This window comes from Budorcas taxicolor, chromosome 1 (genome assembly GCF_023091745.1).
Source record: "Budorcas taxicolor isolate Tak-1 chromosome 1, Takin1.1, whole genome shotgun sequence".
Classification (NCBI taxonomy): Eukaryota; Metazoa; Chordata; class Mammalia; order Artiodactyla; family Bovidae; genus Budorcas; species Budorcas taxicolor.
The window spans coordinates 183403015-183416443 of NC_068910.1; the positions used below are offsets into that span (position 1 = coordinate 183403015).

At 38.9% G+C, this 13429-nt stretch overlaps 1 protein-coding gene across 1 annotated transcript in view; it reads right to left on the reverse strand.

Moving 5' to 3' along the window:
- CPB1 (carboxypeptidase B1) overlaps positions 1–12849 on the reverse strand; it is a 39112-nt gene extending 26263 nt beyond the window's left edge. The window contains exons 1-3 of the mRNA XM_052646437.1: positions 12779–12849; positions 12597–12672; positions 3150–3274 (exon numbers count right to left, since the gene is read on the reverse strand). Coding sequence (XP_052502397.1) covers positions 3150–3274; positions 12597–12672; positions 12779–12849 — 272 coding nt within the window. The remainder of the gene's footprint in view (positions 1–3149; positions 3275–12596; positions 12673–12778) is intronic.
- Positions 12850–13429: the final 580 nt, after the last annotated feature.

Here is a 13429-nt window from a genome sequence, read left to right on the forward strand (position 1 = left end):
GGTTGGCGTTTTGTTTGGTACTAAAAGGAGACATTCTGTTAGAGTTATTATTATGTTAAATATTAAACATTTTCATCAATAATCAAAACAAAGAAGCATAATAAAACCAATTAGATTTAAGATGACACCCAAGAGTAAAAGTGTCCTCTAGTAACTTACAAGAGATTTTCAGGATGAGGTTGAAATGTGGTGCTGACTTTTGCCTGAAGGTAGAGGATTAACCTTAAATGAACCCTTCCAGCCCTATGATTATTTGATTTTATTAGATTTAGGATAAAGCACTACTTTAGCTATATTACAAAATATTATTACTAAATAATGAGCTTCTATTCCAGGAGATTAAAACAATGCCTCTTAATGTAACAGGGACTGCATTACAGCTCCAAAGTACAGAGGCATGTACACTATTTTATACTTCTGTATGTTTCTTTTGTAGTGCTATCCAACTTCTTTTTTTTCAAGTATGCATGCAAATTAGATAACAGACTCCCAACAAAGCAAGAAACACAATGTCTGAGAAGGAGAGATGTGACAGTTTTCTCCCCCTTTTAGATTCCTGAAAATGGAGTATTTGGTCACTTCCCAGACTACACACCCATTGCCACTGAAGAACATTACTGTGTACACATTGTTATCCAAGGACACTTTACTATTCAGATTTGCAATATGCAGAAACATGTTACAGATAGAGAGCAACAATCAGTCTCTTCCTGGATTGGGTAGGACACAGACCCACCAAAATGTTCTGTCAGAGTTCAGAACCATAAGTGTGAGATTTACACCATCTAATTCTTAGTCTTTGTGTACCTAGGGTACAACATAAGCATTTAAAAATATAGTTATTTTTCTTGGTGCACACATTTTGAATTTTTTCCCATGGTAATTCAGAATCTGATTAAACCTACCAACTGATGCAAATCTTGGTGAAGAGAGCTGGAATCACTGAAAAATCTGAAAAGCTGTTTTGGTGAAACGTGTGTAGTAAACGGTTTCTGTTACATAGAAAGTGAAAGTGTTAGTTGCTCAATTGTGCCCGACTCTGTGACCCCATGGACTGTAGCTGGCCAGGCTCCTCTGTCCATGGGATTCTCCAGGCTAGAATGCTGGAGTGGGTTGCCATTCCCTTCTACAGAGGATCTTCTCAACCCAGGGATTGAACCTGGGTCTCCTGCACTGCAGGCAGATTCTTTACTGTTTAAGTCACCAGGGAAGCCCATTATATGGAAAAACTACAAATTCCTGCTGGCAGGAAACCATCTAAATACACATTAGCTACCACACAAGGTAATAATGGGATGCCCAGGGACTGCTTGCAGCCCTGGCAAAGATAATGCTGGTGTGCTTCTACAGGATTTCTAGGGACTTATTATTACTTAATATTTAGAAAATTATAAGCCACTAATGTGCTAAGCAAAAATTAACAAGATCTTAGTCCTCAGGGAATATCCTGTGTTCTACATGAGACAGCATTCATACACAGTTCCCCAAAAGTTTACCTGGTATAAAAGTGCATGAATTTTCTGCCTGCTAAAAAGAGACTGATACCTGATTAGAAGCTGTCCTACCACTTTGTGATCTGAGTAGAATAAGGACATCAATTCAAGCCACTAGGGTTAGCTTATGGTCGCTGATCTTCCTTTTGATTTTCTTGAAGACTTTTAAAGAAACTGTCATATTTTTGAATATTATTGAAGGCTCCCCAAAGCTAGAATTTTAGAAGTCCTTCCTAGTGTAATGAAAAGAGCAAAATTTCACAGACATGAATCTCAATCACATTTCAAAACTTACTGTGTTATAATCTTTGTTTTAAAAAGATAGTCAATTCTTAATGGTCACATTGTGACACTTCCCTCAGGCCGAAGCAGATAGCTAAGCTGTGTGAAGTAGGATAATAGGATTAAACAAAACAGTTTCTGTTGACCTTTAAAAAATGTATAATGTCCCTTTTTATACAGTAGTACAAATAGTAAAATAACAGCACTCACAGCGATAACAATGTCAGTTGAAATTTATTTATATATTGTTTAGTTTCATCTTCACAACAGCCCTTTGAAAGTGGTATTATATTTATCTTCACTTCATGAAAATATGATTCTAAGGATCCTTTCTTTATAAAGACAAAGAAACTGAAGCTCAGAAAGATTAAGCAAATTATCCAATGTCACAAAGCCAGGAAGTTGCAGACTCAGGATTTCAGTCTTGTGTATTTTTTTCCCAAAGCATTTGCTTGTTGCGAGGTGAAGATTTTATAGATGATAATTTTGATATCTTTACTGGCATAAATACTAGTCTATATTTTTAAGATGTAAAAAATAATAGAAATTTCTGTTAAAATTATGTAGGTCAGTTTCTCAAAATGTAATGGAGACTTGTGTTTGTGGTTGGGGATTGCTGGATAAATATTTGGTGGTTCAGGACTGGAGCTGGAGACTGTCTCTTTGCTCCTTGCTGACCCACTCTTTGGAGGAAAAACTCTGCTTTAGACTAAAGACTAAAGTTGAATTTTTCTACTTTAGTGATTTAGTTTAGTTGTTTCCACCTTCCCTCAAATGAAGATGGAGGGAAGTTCTAAATCTAAGCATCAAGTCTGTTCTCTGCCTAGAGTGTCATTTTTTTCCCTTGTCTTGTCTGGCTAACTCATCAGTCTTTTAATTCTCAGCAGAGGGCTCCTTCCCTAGTATGGCCCCCTGTGATCCTTCAACTTTATCTATTCCCCTGTATCTCTAGCTCTTCACTCTTCTTGACATCTATTAAAGGTATTACAATCCTTTGTTCATTTTCCTCTGAAGAGGGTGAGTCCTATCTTTTTTTCCCCAGCATTTATTGTATGATAGATTGGCGCTCACTATCTATTTGTTGGATCAACAGATGGACAACTGCCTTCACTTAGGAGAACATTGTAAACTAGAATCAGGTCAAATATCTGGCTAAAAATTTGGGATTCTAGAGCCAAGCCTGTTTTTATTAGAGCAATAACTCAACACGAAGTCTCTCAGGCCGAATGTCATAAGACTTGAAATTCAAGGCCAGCTTTGCCGTGACCTTTGTGTGGGGCCCTGAGGAGGCCATTGTCTTGGTCTTATTGTTATCTTCCTGGGATGAGAGCATACATGACAGAGAATTTTCACAACTGTAAAACATAAGCTTACTCATATCGTAGTCCGTTCTGCCCCAGAAAGTCTTCCACAGCGACAGTATCTTCTGCTTTAACACGGAAGTCCACTGTACTGTGAGGTTTGATTTGTGTGACTGAATCTGGTTTCCAGAAGTCCATCTGAATAAGGAATAAGACATATTGTATTGGACACCAATAATTCAATGGGTGAATCATCACTAGCAAGCACACTACCCCAGTGAATTATTATGAATCAAATTATCCATGAAATCTCTTATAAATATCTAACTCCTTTATTTGAGTGGACAAAATTTGGGACCAAGTAGTTGGATGTCAATAAAAGTGTTTACACACACATACATACATAGCATTAATTCTCAACAAGCATGGAGATCATATGATTATCTCCCATAATGGTAGTTAATTGCAATATTCTATAACTGCTCCCTTCTTTTTACTGATTTTCTAGAGCAATTGCTTATTGGTGATTGCAGTGTTTATGGTAATGGATATATGTGATAAATGAATGATGCTGAATTACCTGGAGCCCAAAATTTAATAGAGAGAAATGGAGCTTTCCTTTTTACTTTTTGATGAATTCATTTTATGAGTTTCTCTTGGAATTCAGTGCCACACAGATCACACTAATGTGGGAACCAGAGCATCCCTGACCTATGGAGGATCCATCAGGGAGGAAAACTGTAACTTTCCACAGGGGTCATCTTGGCATCATGGACAGAAACAAGATAGTCTCAAGAATCCAATAGTATGCTGACATTTTCATTTGTTCAATTATTTGTCAACAATCACTGAGGACCTACTATGTGACAGATTTTATTTTCTTGGGCTCCAAAAGTGCTGTGGATGGTGACAGCAGCCATGAAATTAAAAGATGCTTGCTCCTTGGAAGAAAAGCTATGACCAACTTAGACAGCATAATAAAAAGCAGAGACATTACACAAAGGTCCGTATAGTGAAAGCTATGGTTTTTCCACTAGTCGTATATGGATATGAGAGTTGGACCATAAAGTTCAGTTCAGTTCAGTTCAGTGGCTCAGTCATGTCCAACTCCATAGAAGACCCCGTGGACTGCAGCACGCCAGGCCTCCCTGTCCATCACCAACTCCTGGAGTTTACTCAATCTCATGTCCATTGAGTCGATGATGCCATCCAACCATCTCATCCTCTGTCATCCCCTTCTCCTCTCGCCTTCAATCTTTCCCAGCATCAGGGTGTTTTCCAATGAGTCAGCTCTTTGCATCAGGTGGCCAAAGTATTGGAGCTTCAGCTTCACCATCAGTCCTTCCAATGAATATTCAGGACTGATTTCCTTTAGGATGGACCAGTTGGATTCCCTTACAGTCCAAGGGACTCTCAAGACTGTTCTCCAACACCACAGTTCAAAAGAATCAATTCTTTGGTGCTCAGCTTTCTTTATAGTCCAACCCTCACATCCTTACTTGACTACTGGAGAAACCATAGCCTTTCCTTGACTAGATGAACCTTTGTTGGCAAGTAATGTCTCTGCTTTTTAATATTCTGTCTGGGTTGGTCATAACTTTCCTTCCAAGGAGCAAGTGTCTTTTAATTTCATGGCTGCTGTCACCATCTGCAGTGATTTTAGAGCCCCCCAAAATAAAGTCAGCCACTGTTTCCATTGTTTCCCCATTTATTTGCCATGAAGTGATGGGACTAGATGCCATGATCTTAGTTTTCTGAATGTTGAGTTTTAAGCCAACTTTTTCACTCTCCTCTTTCACTTTCATCAAGAGACTCTTTAGTTCTTCACTTTCTGCCACAAGTGTGGTGTCATCTGCATATATGAGGTTATTGATATTTCTCTGGCAATCTGACTGGAGAAGGGAATGGCAAACCATTTCAGTATTCTTGCCTTGAGAACCCCATGAACAGTATAAAGAAGGCTAAGCACCAAAGAACTGAGTCTTTCGAACTGTGGTGTTGCATAAGACTTTTGAGAGTCCCTTGGACTGCAAGGAGATCCAACCTGTCTATCCTAAAGGAAATCAGTCCTGAATATTCATTGGAAGGACTGATGGTGAAGCTGAAGCTCCAATACTTTGGCCACCTGATGCAAAGAACTGACTCATTGGAAAAGAGCCTGATGCTGGGAAAGATTGAAGGCAGGGGGAGAAGGGGATGACAGAGAATGAGATGGTTGGATGGTGTCACTGACCCAATGGACATGAGTTTGGGAAAACTCTGGGAGGTAGTGAAGGACAGGAAAGTCTGATGTGCTGCTGTCTATGGGGTCGCAAAGAGTCAGACATGAATGAGTGACTGAAAAACAACAATAAAAACAACTACGTGCTAGGCTGTGCACCTGAGACTAGGAACACACTCATAAGCAAATCAAACATGGGGAGATTTTAGAGGCAATTATGCACAAAGGTAGGATGACATATTTGATTATTCTGATGTTTTTCTTTGTGGATTTGTGGTTTCAAGTCTCCTTTTAATCTTGGGAAAATATTAACCAAGGACATCCTGACTCTAACAGGTCTCTGATTTTCTGTTCTTTCCTTGAGCTGAATAAAGACCTAAAAGCCTAAGGTGACCCTGACATTGGATCATTCTCTGCTCTTTGTCTCTCCAGTACCTGTTCAGATATTTATGAGCTAATCTCAGGCTAGAGATGTGGCAGGTGGTGATATTTAGGATTGTTGCTTTGGAACTTGGGAGTTTGGGCAGACTTAGAGGTTGTTAAATAGAAACTGATGATGTAAGATATTAAGATGACTTAATTTTAGATATGCCTGTGGAGAACCCAGTTGCCTATCTCCTGTCCTGGTAATTTTCCAGCTACTGCAGATGTCTAGAGGATGCTGAATCATGAGTCAGGGTCATAGGGAATGTCAGCACAGTGGGAGATGGGACATTAGGATTACACAGGAGGGATTTCAGAAGAAATAAAGTGAGTGTGGTTGTCATTAAGTTGCTGAAAGGAGAGAGTATTGCTAATTTGATAAGGATTGGCTACAGAATGTGATGAGAAGATAAAGATGAGAGTTTAAAAGATAGTGAAGGAAGGATAAAAGCTTATCATGATAAAGATAGAGAAAGCAAGAGCTGGTGATGAATTCTAGTTAGCCAGCACTGTAGAAAGAAGGGCCATCAAGACAAGCACATTATAGGGGAAGTTTTTAGAAGTTAACTCTGGGGCTTCTCTGGAGAATAAGAATCTGCCTGCCAATTCAGGAAACAGGGGGTTCGATCCCTGATCCTCAAAGGTCCCCCATGCCCCAGGGCAACTAAGCTCATGTACCACAACTACTGAGCCTGTGCTCTAGAACCCAGGAACCTCAACTACTGTGCTCACGAGCCACAATTACTGAAGCGCATGTGCCCTAGAGCCCGTGCTCTTCAACAAGAGAAGCCACTGCAACAAGAAACTTGTGCACTGCAACTAGAGAGTAGCCCTGACTAACTGCAACTAGAGAAAGCCCATGTGGCAATGAAGACCCAATACAGCCAAAATAAAATAAACAACAATACCCAAAAGTTAACCATGAATGTGTGTTCTTCATAAATATCCGTCATTCCATGGTGGGATGGGAGATGTGTCTGTCTTGATTACAGACACAGAGGTTTAGAATTGGTAAAGAACATAAAGTTCTCCAAGAACATGTAGGCAATTAGACAGTGCCCTTCTCACACAACCCTGGGATCTTTTAGTGTTGCTCAGGAGACTCCTCACTGCCAAGATCTACATATCTGAGCTTGAAAGTTCTCCCAGAACTGGAAAAGGCCTAACAGCTCACAGCAGAAGCTGCCAAAGAAGCACTTTCCAGAGAGTTGCTTAATCAATGACCCTAGAAAGTAGGTGTCTAAATATTCCAATTCTCTCACTTCTCAGGTGGGATAATTTTGAAGTGTGTGGTTTGCACCCTTTCCTAGATTCTCTGTAGGATGAAGCTCTAGTCATCCTCTATGCTAGCCGACTTTGTAGAGTCCCTTCTGTTGGCTGCCCTCCCTTCTCTGCATCACTCCTCACTTCTCTACCCAGGCTCCCTATACTTTCCAAGTGAAATCTGCCACTGAATCTTTGTCTAAGGATCTGGTCTGGAAGAACCTATGTTAAGACATTAGCTTTCCACCTAGAGTAGCACAACATCCTTGGTGATGGTTCTAATACAATCTTAAATATATCTAGTAGTACTTCAGAACACCCTAATTGCCTTATAGATAGTTTCCTTTTTGATATTAAATTGAAAGTTGCCTTCCCTAATCTTTTAAACTCTTGTCCCTCTGTCTTGGCTCTGCCAAATATTGGTGTGTGTATATATATAGTATGGATGTGAGGGTTGGACTGTGAAGAAAGCTGAGCGCCGAAGAATTGATGCTTTTGAACTGTGGTGTTGGAGAAGATTCTTGAGAGTCCCTTGGACTGCAAGGAGATCCAACCAGTCCATTCTGAAGGAGATCGGTCCTGGGTGTTCTTTGGAAGGAATGATGCTAAAACTGAAACTCCAGTACTTTGGCCACCTGATGTGAAGAGTTGACTCATTGGAACAGACTCTGATGCTAGGAGGGATTGGGGGCAGGAGGAGAAGGGGACAACAGAGGATGAGATGGCTGGATGGCATCACCGACTTGATGGACGTGAGTCTGAGTGAACTCTGGGAGATGGGAATGGACAGGGAGGCCTGGCATGCTGCAGTTCATGGGGTTGCAAAGAGTCGGACACAAGTGAGTGACTGAACTGAACTGAACTGATACACACACACACACACACACACACACACATATAAATATATAAATAAATATATATTATATATTATATATAAAAATATATAAATATATATATTGTATATTATATATATTATATAAATATATATATATATATATTACAAATGGGATAGAGAAATCTCATAAACATGTTTGACAAAGGACTTGCTGACCTAACCTGAGGTCCCTTAAAACCTTCAGTTTGATAAGGAGAAAATTGGTCAGCAAACATACTGACATCCAACACTATGGAGTCCTATAAATATGATGGAGACTTACTAACCTGGGCTTACTAACCAATGCTTCTTAAGAGACATGGAGTCAAAAATCAGGAAGATCATAGCCCCAAAAAGGTTTTTAATGCATTAAGTATGGTTACAAATAATAAACTTAAAACATTAGCACAAAGAGATATATATAAATTTCAATAATTACCAACACTTTGTGAGTGAGATCTATGTTTATAATATGGAGGTAGACCAAAATATATGATTTGAGCTGTGGGGAATTGAATTATAAGTTAAGGAATTGCCACTAGTGGTAAAGAATTCACCTGCCAATACAGGAGACATAAAAGACACAGGTTCGATCCCTGGGTTGGGAAGATCCCCTGGAGTGGGAAATGGAAACCCGTTCCAGTATTCTTGCCTAAAAAATTCCGTGGACAGAGTGGTCTGGTGGGCTGCAGTCTGTGGGGCCACAAACAGACATGGCTGAGCAACTGAGCACGTACACACACACAGATACACAGACTGAGGTTATAAATTTATAAATCTGCATATCTGAGTAACAAAGAACCATAAAGAATATTTGTTGGAAGATAAACCATCCATCTGGCTAATAACCAAAGAGTCCGTCCTAAAATGTGATACAAAACCAGCGCAAAAGCAAGATAAATTAGTGTATTCACCTTAAATTCTTTTGGGAATAAGAAGGACATGCAAACAAATGAATAATTATGTTGGAGAATTTCTATTCTTCACATATTTACACATATCTATTTCTTCACATTGTGTTTGACTGTAAATTCAGCATAGGATTAACTCTTCATTTATCTTGATGGAATTTTCCTTTCTTGTTGGAAGAGGCGATAACTTCTACTCTAGGTCTAGTTCCAGACAGTGGGGAGGAACTTACAAGTATAATAGGAGTGATGGAACATTAGAAGACTGTAACCATGTTACTCTGGCTGTGTACCTGAAGCTAGAGAAACAGAGTTCAGGAAAGCATAGAGAGAGAGGGATAGGTTTCGTGGTGAATGCCTCGAATAAAGAAACAAGGAGGTAAAATAAAACCTTTATTATACAATTAAATATGAAAAGAGGGAGGCTACTAAAGTCCAGTGTGGCCACAGCTCTCTTCAATGCATTCAACTTTTAAAAGGACATGTTCAAAAGCTGGGAGGAAGGACACATCGGCAAGGATGAATACAAAGACTAGATGCCCTTGTAATGATCTTATCAGGAAGGCTACAGTCCAGAATATGCTATACTTGCAAGATTACTAAGAAGAGTAAAACCTTTTTTTTCAATCATATTGAAAATCGAATGAATAAAGAAGAAACATGCTGTGTCACGGCTTGGAGCTAAACCATAATGTTTGCAGCTGAAAAATTCAGTAACCTTATTTAACTTGTGTGGCTTTTGTCTTTTCTAAGGAGTTACACTATCTCTTATTTTTTCCTACTTCTACTGAGAGATGAAATTACTCTAAGTAAATAATTTTTCGCATGTTAAGATTTTAGCAGAAATACCTTCTTTGGAAAGAGAACTTTGAGGCCCAGGGTAGATAAGGAGATAAGGGGTTATACTGGTCATGTAAATGATATTCAGAATACTGGATCTCATGGTGCTTATAATAACAAACACATAGTTTTTACTATATAAATTCTTTCCAAGTGCTTTACTTCTATTAGTTCTTTTAAATCTCACAAAATTCTGTAAGGTAGATGCTCTTAGTCTCCTTATTTGGCACTTGAGGTGGTTGAGACCCAGAGAGGCATCCAAGGTCCAGCTAGCGAGTGGTAGAGTCAGGAATCGAACCCAGGAAATCTGAGTCCAGATTCTCTGCTCTTGACTACTAGAAAATGCTGAATTTTAGGTAACTAAAAAGGCAGAGGATGTGACTGAACACTTCTCTGCAATCTTAGAGGAATCAGAGCTTGATGGGATCGCTGAATAGTGGAGGGGGCATGTCTTGGATTTCATGAACAAGAAGACAGGTGAATCTCAGAAGTAGAATCTCCCAGGGCCTGGCATGGATACTAGCAAAGTTAACTGGAAGCAGATGGGTTGTGAATGGTCAGAAAAGGGAGCCGGTGATCCTTGGGAGCCAGCACAGTGTACAGCAAGAGTAAGTCAAGCCCAATTAACTTCATGTGATGATTGAAAGAAAACACTAGCTTGCCAGAGTGCTGAATCTGTATCTTAGCAAAATGTTTGACCAAGTCTCTACATTTACATTCTTCTTTATAAGCTGGAAAGCACAGTGTTATCTGTAGGTAACACCACAGTAACATGGATAGGAGAGAAAACTCATCTGAGATGCGTTGATTTATCAGTCACTTTCAGTGCTTACTTAACACTGCATCTGGCATACTGGAGACTTGATAAATAGATATTAAAAGAATGACTCATAGGAGATGCCTCTAATTCTATAATGACCCTTTACTTAATATTTTTACTCTATCCGTGACAAAGGTAAAAGTCAAGAAGACAGGTTTATCAAGCTTGATGGTGATGTGGTTAGGGCAAATTATTTCCCTGAGTAAATTCATTTTTAAAACTGTCTCAGTATGCAATAAAGATAATTTTTAACTGACTAAATATATAATAAAATGGTGCGTTTAGGTTAAAACATCAATTAGGCAAGTATAGAAGGAAGAATACCTTGCTTCATGTGAGAGGGTGATTCATGTGAGAAAAAAATACCCTGATAGCTTTGATCGGAATTAGGTTTACTATAAGCTAAGAGCCTTCTAACTGTTCAAGCTGTAAAAAGAATCTTATACCCCATTAGTAAGTGTCTGCTTTACAAATGAAGCAGACAGTGGCCCTACACTATGTATTAATCAGAGTACACCTGGAGGTCCATTGTCCATTCTGAGAGCTACATTAAAAAAAAAAAAAAAGAAATATAGACAGAAAGAGTATTGATAAATCTCAGAAGTGAGACAGTGTTTGACTCAGCTAGGTCCAATGGGTCACGGTTAAGGTAGTTTTCAGTTCGGTGTAACGGTTTGAATGGTTTGTAAGGCAAATGCTACTTTGAAAAAGAAGTATTCCTACTATCCTTGAAAGTACTCAAACAGGTTTTTTTAGGGCTAGCAACAAGAGATGCTGTTTCTACCAAAGAAGTTCAAATTTAAGTGGAAGCCTGCAGTCAGTCAGTTCAGTTCAGTTCAGTTGCTCAGTCATGTCCGACTCCTTGTGACCCCAGGAATCGCAGCACGCCAGGCCTCCCTGTCCCTCACCATCTCCCGGAGTTCACTCAAACTCATGTCCATCGAGTTGGTGATGCCATCCAGCCATCTCATCCTCCGTTGTCCCCTTTTCCACCTGCCCCCAATCCCTCCCAGCATGAGAGTCTTTTGCAATGAGTCAACTCTTTGCATGAGGTGGCCAAAGTACTGGAGTTTCAGCTAAGTATCATTCCTTCCAAAGAACACCCAGGGATGATCTCCTTTAGAATGGACTGGTTGGATCTCCTTGCAGTCCAAGGGACTCTCAAGAATCTTCTCCAACACCACAGTTCAAAAGCATGCAATAGATGACTTTAAATTCTCCTTCATATCTAACCTTCTGAATGTTTCAGTTTATGACACTCTCTACCTTTTTTTCCCCCTCCACATTTTAAAAGCTAAAACGATAACTATAAAAAGATAATGGATGGATAGATAGATATGTAGGAGCTGGTAGAATGTTTTGATTTTTATATTAATGAAAAGACAGCATTGGATCAAGTAAACTATTAATGGTCTACAATAGCTCCCTGCCACTAATATATATATATACACATACACACATATATACACTAATACATATATATATATATATACATACACTAATATACATATACACACATACACTTATATATATATATATAATTTAAAATGTCAGTTTTAATCCCATAATACAGTAAATTTTAAAAAAATAAAGTAGCCTAGAGATTTTGGTTTCTTAATAGTAAAATAAAAATCACTCATGACTTTTTATCATTTTTACCCCCTTCAAGTCCTATCATTAAGAGGGCCTGAGTCAAGGTCGTGAAAACTCAAGCTGTTTGATTTGGAATGAAAGAAAATCAAAGAGAACAGATGATACATGGGATGTGGAAATGACTTTCAAGTTGGACCAAAGACCAGTTTTTCTGTAATATCCAAGTTGATCATTTTTCTCTTTTGACTTAGAAGGGAAGTTGCTATACATTAGATGTTCTTTGACCTTTGCAACAATTTTGACTCATCCAGTTGTCATGCTCAGGCAGCTCTTTAAAAAGTTACCCTAGATTTATAATACTGTAGGGCTTATGGCAATCGAATTTAGGCAGACAAAGAAGGCATGGTGGCACTAAATGTTTTTCAAGTTTTTATTTCTTGCTACAAAAGTGCAGTAGTTAATATTTCATGTCATTTTTCCCTTAACAGAATCACAATGCAACCTTACGATTTTAAAAAATAATCTAAGATTTTAAAAATATTGTTATAGGAAACCTATAAGCATAGATTGGCATTTACCTGCCTGGTGCTGGCCAACTCATGGAGTAAGCTGATGTGATTTTCATCTTCAACATGGACACGGAACACCTTGTCACTGAACAATGAGATACAGAAGAAGAGAACATTTAAAATTGGGTAATGTGTTCAAATTTTTTGGTTAACAAGGAAGGACTTGCTAATTTAAGCTGTAGGCTACTTACCCTTCAAAGTGCTCACCAGGATGATGAGCAGATGCTAGGGTCACGGTCACGAGAATCAAGAACGCCAGCATTGTGCCTGACTAGGTCGTTTAGGTAGGTTTCACCTGCTTTTATAATCCAGGGTGTTCTCTGTGTTCTGATTGCAAATAGGCACTGTCAGATCTTGATTAATGGTTTTCCTAACATTGTTGCCTTGGTAGCTGTGTAAAGTCTAGAAGTCTATCTCTCCCAACACCTGTGGAAACAGAGCAAATAATATGAAGTTCAGCCTATCTAATTTGGATGTCAGACCTTGAATATCTGGAGGAAAAGGAGCTTTTTACTTTTTTTTTTTTTTATAAAATACTATTTTAATTTTATTATTTCTGAATACATTGGGTCTTTGTTGCTGTGTGCAGGCTTTCTCGAGTTGCAGCGAGTTGCAGCTGCTCTCTTGTTGTGGAACACGGGCTGTAGGCATTCCAGCTTCAGTTGTGGCGCACAGGCTTAGTTGCCCTGAAGCGTGTGGGGTCTTCCTGGACCAGGGATCCAACCCATGTCCCTTCATTGGCAGAATGAATTCAATTCATTGGATTTTTTGTTTACTACTGAACCATTAGGGAAGTCCCAAGAAGTTTTAAATAAAATTTATTTTGTAGCCTTTAATTTTTT